Source organism: Nerophis lumbriciformis, linkage group LG09 (genome assembly GCF_033978685.3).
Source record: "Nerophis lumbriciformis linkage group LG09, RoL_Nlum_v2.1, whole genome shotgun sequence".
NCBI lineage: Eukaryota > Metazoa > Chordata > Actinopteri > Syngnathiformes > Syngnathidae > Nerophis > Nerophis lumbriciformis.
This window is the reverse complement of record NC_084556.2, coordinates 38990495-38997491: the sequence shown is the minus strand read 5'-3', so window position 1 is coordinate 38997491 and position 6997 is coordinate 38990495. Positions and strand designations below refer to the sequence as shown.

Below are 6997 nucleotides of genomic sequence, written 5' to 3'. Positions count from 1 at the left end.
CATGGAAATGGGGTTTGTATTTTGAAATTAATTCAAAAATGGTATACTTTATGTAACGTAAAAGTATTAAATTTTTCAATCATTTTAATACTTAGACAAAGATTTAGACAAACTTTAATGATCCACAAGGGAAATTGTTCCACACAGCAGCTCAGTTACAATGATGGAAAGTGTAAGGATGGAAAGGACATTGCGTATACTTAACTAATTATTCAATAATTAAATTATTTCACAATGTAGTTATTTTTATGATTCAATGACTAATTTGTTTCATGAACCCGTGTGTCAACTCTTCATTGGGCAGTAGGTTCCGTATTGATTTTGTGTTTTTACTTTCACGTTGAGCCTGGCTTGGTTTTAGAATAAGGAAAAGCATCACATTACATTACGTTCACTGAAGGCAACATAATAGAAGACTGTCCCTATCCTTTTTGCTAAGCTGTCATGATGCCACGCCCCCTCTTGCTAAATTCGAGCTAATAGCTTGAATCTGAAAAAAGAGAGAGATATGAAACGCAAAAAAGAGGAAAGATATGAAACTGACAAAAATCCACACTGTAAAAAATATTTTAATCTGCAAAGAAAATAGAAGCTCAAATTTTAAATGATTAATAAATTATTAGTTTAAAAGAATTAAAACCCAACACAATTTGTGCACTTATTTTTTTTTTCTATATTTAACATTTTTCAGCGTCAAAGTTGATTTTTTTCAAGAACAAAACTTGTGTCCCTAGTTGAGCTCAATAGTTGTCAACATAAGCAGGAGAAACTTAGCAGGTTCCAGGGTAAATATAATAATATAATATAATACAGATACTTAGCAAATGACCTTTTTCTGGTAGTGGATGTCATGTCTCCATATTAGGGTCTGTAAATCCTTTCCCGACCTCGCCTGCCAGGTTTGGCTTTTGTGTGCGGGTGTGCCACACTAAGACCTGCAGGTCAGAAGACAAAAACGCATCGTTGTATGATTTCAAAGCCGGTGTGATTTGAGTATTTTGAGCTTGTTTTGCATTACCTTGGTGCAGTTTTGCGCTTTGGGCTCCAAGTCGTCAAGGGAGACTAGTTGGGTTAGTAGGCTGCTCTCCTGGCGTCCTCCCTTCGCTAGCAGCTCGAAATTAGCCGAAGGTTTTGACAGGATGAGATGCAGGTTGACTGCAAATCCAGCCATGTCAATGGCAAAGGGTCGATGAGGATCATATGAAACGTTCCAGCCGTCCACTTTACCCATGGCGTTTACTTTGGGGGACTCGTAACGAACGCCTCCCGCAAATGCGACGGGCCATACTGAGACTTTTGTGGTCAATCGCATCTGGTAGTTGGAGACAAAAAAAATTACATAACATACACTTTCTGCCACAAAATGTTCTCCTTTATATTCCTCAACTAATGCATTAGCATTTATTTAGGCAGAAATACTACAGATAACTGTCAGGCTTGTCCCTGACAGTTTGACTGTGTTTTAGTTTTTCCTCTGCGTTTGTCTTAGTTTTCTGTCAGCGCTTTTATTTTGTCTTCATTTCCTGATTGTCTCCCTGAGTGCTGCTTCCCCTCAGCTGTGGCTGATTGGCACCTGGCCACACCTGGTGTCAATCAGCCAGCTGCTATTTAAACCATACTTGCCAACCTTGAGACCTCCGATTTCGGGAGGTGGGGGGTGGGAGGTGTGGTTGGGGGTGGGGCGGGGGCGTGGTTAAGATATATATATATATATATAAGAAATACTTGACTTTCAGTGAATTCTAGCTATATATATATTTTATTACATATATATATATATATATATATATATATATATATATATATATATATATATATATATATATATATATATATATGTATGTGTGGGGAAAAAAATCACAAGACTATTTCATCTCTACAGGCCTGTTTCATGAGGGGGGTTCCCTCAATCATCAGGAGATTTATATATATATATATATATATATATATATATATATATATATATATATATATATATATATATATATATATATATATATATATATATATAAATAAATAAAAGAAGTACTTGAATTTCAGTGTTCATTTATTTACACATATACACACACATAACACTCATCTACTCATTGTTGAGTTAAGGGTTGAATTGTCCATCCTTGTTCTATTCTCTGTCACGATTTCAGAACACACACATTATACAAATATACATTATAAAATCAATAAGAAAACGGGAGCTCTAATTTGGGAGTCTGAATTAGGATCAGAAGTTCCTATACAAACATTGCGCACTAACGTCGCCATTTTGTATTGATTACTTCAGCTGTGCACTGGATTCATTCACAAATACAAACTACAACTCACAAACACTTTAGAATTAGGCTCCACCATCAGAATGTGTACTTAAACTTATAAAGATCACATGGATATTATTCAGTGATTTGATTCACCAAAACTAACCTGTTATACAGGAGGAAAAAGCGTTTCAATTGTTCACAGACTGGTCGCGCTCATCAGAATGACAAAACACTTCCGGTCTGCAGGTGATAGCATTCAATTGGGAAGAAACGCCCTACTGCTCCCTACTGACCAATGTGAATACTGATAAATGTGTAATGACAGCTCCAAAAACGAATTCAAACCACAAAATAAAATAAATAAATCAACACAAAAATGTGACACATTATGGGTGGGTCACATATGCATGTACAGTAGATGGCAGTATTGTCCTGTTTAAAAGTGTCACAACATTGCTGTTTACGGCAATGTTGTGAACAGGCTGTCAACACCACCTGAATTTCGGGAGATTTTTGGGAGAAAATTTGTCCCGGGAGGTTTTCGGGAGAGGCGCTGAATTTCGGGAGTCTCCCGGAAAATCCGGGAGGGTTGGCAAGTATGATTTAAACCTGCCTTCCCCTCCAGTCAGTGCTGGATTATTGCCATTGTCGATGTCACTACTACCTGTCATAATACTTGTCGTTGTAGCTCTGTCTACTTTTGTTCACTCTGCTCATGTCATAGTTCCTTCGTGTCACACCTGCCGCCATCTCTGCATCTTGGGGTTCGTCACCAACAAACTCTGACAATAACATTACAAAACATCCCCACAATCAAAGCATGATGGCAATGCAAGACATGTTTCATTTTGTTACTGTAGTTAGACCCAACGTTCCCTCTAAGGTGCGCACCTGTGCAATTGCGCACTGCTCAATCGTCCTCTGCGCACAGCAAATATATGCCGCGCACCAAATCAGATCCCATCTGAATTCTAAACAAAACAAACACATTTATTCTGTATAATTTTGCAATGCAACTCTGAGTGACAGTGACAACAAGCGGCCCTAACGGTGTTCATCAACACCGTTTAATTGAACACCGTTCAATTATTGTAACGTCTATCGAGATGCTTCGAGGACAGGAATTATATCGATCACTTTATTGAGCAAAACTGTTTATATTCGGCCATAACCACACCAACTTCTATCTCGAAAAACTAGTCATTTTCTGCCGTACAAACCAGGCCAAAACCAACTTGTCGTCTGTCACCAACACGCATACCACGAAGCCACTGGTGCGTTTATTGCCACACAAAAAGTCGGACAACTCAAACACCACACAAAGTTACACTATGACTCCTCAGTCATACGTGTGCTTATTCTATTGTCATTTATTATTAATGTTAATTTATTGATATTAATGATGGAATGCTGTTACTAGAGAAAGTTACAGGAATGCACACTTCATCCTATGCTTACATTTCATTGTGCAACATGAGGATGTTTAAATGTGATCTCTGAAAGGGGTACAAATGATTTCCAAAGCAGGACCCCCACCCAGACATATTGTACAATACTAATCCATAGCTTATGAAAAACAAGATTTCTTTTATTTTCATTACAAGTGGGCCAAATCACTAATATTACAAAATAATCTCATGAAAATGACTCCTCTCATTTGAGTGTTTTTATAAAAGATTGGTTTGAGACAGGTGTGCTGCTGGTATTGCCACGTGTGATGTTGCTCACATGTGCTCCACTGAATGCTCAGGGAGTTTTTGAGTTTGCTCACACACATGAATAATTAGAGGGAACATTGGTTAGACCGGATGTGAAGTGAATTATATTTATATAGCGCTTTTCTCAAGTGACTCAAAGCGCTTTACATTGTGAAACCCAATATCTAAGTTACATTTTTAAACCAGTGTGGGTCGCACTGGGAGCAGGTGGGTAAAGTGTCTTGGTCAGTGACTAGGATGGCGGAAGCGGGGATCGAACCTGCAACCCTGAAGTTGCTGGCACGGCCGCTCTACCAACATGCGCAGTGCTATTATTGAGAACAAGTCAGTTGTTTGTGAATGGTTTAACTTTAAGAAGAGGTTTTTGACGTTGGGACAAAAAATGATATTAAAGACTTCCTGCCTTTCCTTTCTGCTGCGCTTTTACCTAGAGATGGCCGATATTATCGGCCGATAAATGCGTTAAAATGTAATATCGGAAATTATCGGTATCGTTTTTTTTTTTTATCGGTATCATTTTTTTTATTATTTTTTTATTAAATCAACATCAAAAACACAAGATACACTTACAATTAGTGCACCAACCCAAAAACCTCCCTCCCCCATTTACACTCATTCACAGAAAAGGGTTGTTTCTTTCTGTTATTAATATTCTGGTTCCTACATTATATATCAATATATATCAATACAGTCTGCAAGGGATACAGTCCGTAAGCACACATGATTGTGCGTGCTGCTGGTCCACTAATAGTACTAACCTTTAACAGTTTATTTTACTCATTTTCATTAATTACTAGTTTCTATGTAACTGTTTTTATATTGTTTTACTTTCTTTTTTATTCAAGAAAATGTTTTTAATTTATTTATCTTATTTTATTTTAATAATTTTTTTTAAAAGTACTTTATCTTCACCATACCTGGTTGCCCAAATTAGGCATAATAATGTGTTAATTCCACGGTTGTATATATCGGTTGATATCGGTATTGGTAATTAAAGAGTTGGACAATATCAGAATATCGGATATCGGCAAAAAGCCATTATCGGACATCCCTACTTTTACCTCATCTTACTAAACAAATCACGATAACAATCCACACGTTATGTGCTCACGGAAGTAAAATTCTTCCCCTGCAAGTGGTAAAATGCACCAGCACGCCTTTGCTCCAATGATGTTGTCTCATGGCGATCAAAGATAAAAGCATTTTCTTGTCTACGGCTTTGAACAGGGGATTTTGTAATGTGCCATTTACTTTGTGCATTTCTACTTGCTATTTTAAGTTAAAGTTCCAATGATTGTCACACACCCTAGGTGTGGTGAAATATGTCCTCATTTGACCCATCACCCTTGTTCACCCCCTGGGAGGTGAGGGGAGCAGTGGGCAGCAGCGGTGCCGTGCCCGGGAATCATTTTTGGTGATTTAACCCCCAATTCCAACCCTTGATGCTGAGTGCCAAGCAGGGAGGTAATGGGTCCCATTTTTATAGTCTTTGGTATACATTGTGATCTCAGGGCGTACACTCTAACCACTTCAAGCTTGTGGCTCAACAGTAACTAAATGCCAATATTTTTCCCACGGACCAAGGGTCAAAAAGGAGTCAGGACGCATGCGTGTTATTTGCGCTTTAATACAATTCGTGCCGTCAATTTATTGTTAACACGTTATCATGTTAACTTTGTCAGTCCTCATAAAAACATTTTGGATTCATATTTTATTGTGCTTTTTTGCTCAAATTTCCTAATCAACCTCAGTCCTAATAAAAATAGCTAACATGTCATCTAAATAACTTTATAGTTTAACCCCTTGAATGCTCATTTCATCTAATTATGTATTTTATATCCTGAAAAAAGTGCTTAAAATGAGTTATCATCCATATACTTAATACATGTTAAAGGGCTAGGGTACTGGAGTAAAGATAAGTCCTGACATGATGTTTGCTATTTTTATTTAGGACTGAAGTTGCAAAAGAAGTAGAAAGAAAACAAAACTTTTTGTATACACTCTTAACTGCCTGGGACTTTTTCGTCTTTACACAACTTAACTGTCATAAAATTATCTCCCAGTGTATTGGTGATTAAACATTTGAAATATCAATCAATCAATCAATCAATGTTTATTTATATGGCCCTAAATCACAAGTGTCTCAAAGGGCTGCACAAGCCACAACGACATTCTCGGTACAGAGCCCCCATAAGGGCAAGGAAAAACTCACCCCAGTGGGACGTCGATGTGAATGACTATGAGAAACCTTGGAGAGGACCGCATATGTGGGTAACCCCCCCCCCCCCCCCCTCTAGGGGAGACCGAATGCAATGGATGTTGAGTGGGTCTAACATAATATTGTGAGAGTACAGTCCATAGTGGATCCAACATAATATTAAGAGTCCAGTCCATAGTGGGGCCAGCAGGAAACCATCCCGAGCGGAGACGGGTCAGCAGCGCAGAGATGTTCCCAACCGATGCACAGGCGAGCGGTCCACCCCGGGTCCTGACTCTGGACAGCCAGCACTTCATCCATGGCTACCGGACCTGTGTGTCTCCCCCTCCACAAGGGATAGGGGGAGCAGAGGAGAAAAGAATAGAAACTGCAGATCAACTGGTCTAAAAAAGGGGGGCTATTCAAAGGCTAGAGTATACAAATGAGTTTTAAGATGGGACTTAAATGCTTCTACTGAGGTAGCATCTCTAACTGTTACCGGGAGGGCATTCCATAGTACTGGAGCCCGAATAGAAAACGCTCTATAGCCCGCAGACTTTTTTTGGGCTCTGGGAATCACTAATAAGCCGGAGTTCTTTGAATGCAGATTTCTTGCCGGCACATATGGTACAATGCAATCGACAAGATAGGATGGAGCTAGACTGTGTAGTATTTTATACGTAAGTAGTAAAACCTTAAAGTCACATCTTCAGTGCACAGGAAGCCAGTGCAGGTGAGCCAGTATAGGCGTAATATGATCAAACTTTCTTGTTCTTGTCAAAAGTCTAGCAGCCGCATTTTGTACCAATTGTAATCTTTTAATGCTA

General features: G+C 38.6%; 1 protein-coding gene across 1 annotated transcript in view; it reads right to left on the bottom strand.

The window, feature by feature from the left end:
- Window positions 1-645: 645 nt before the first annotated feature.
- Window positions 646-6997, bottom strand: part of b3gat1b (beta-1,3-glucuronyltransferase 1 (glucuronosyltransferase P) b) — a 52772-nt gene continuing 46420 nt past the window's right edge. Inside the window, exons 4-5 of the mRNA XM_061961825.2 lie at window positions 1019-1312; window positions 646-935 (exon numbers count right to left, since the gene is read on the bottom strand). Coding sequence (XP_061817809.1) covers window positions 849-935; window positions 1019-1312 — 381 coding nt within the window. The 3' untranslated portion in view covers window positions 646-848. The remainder of the gene's footprint in view (window positions 936-1018; window positions 1313-6997) is intronic.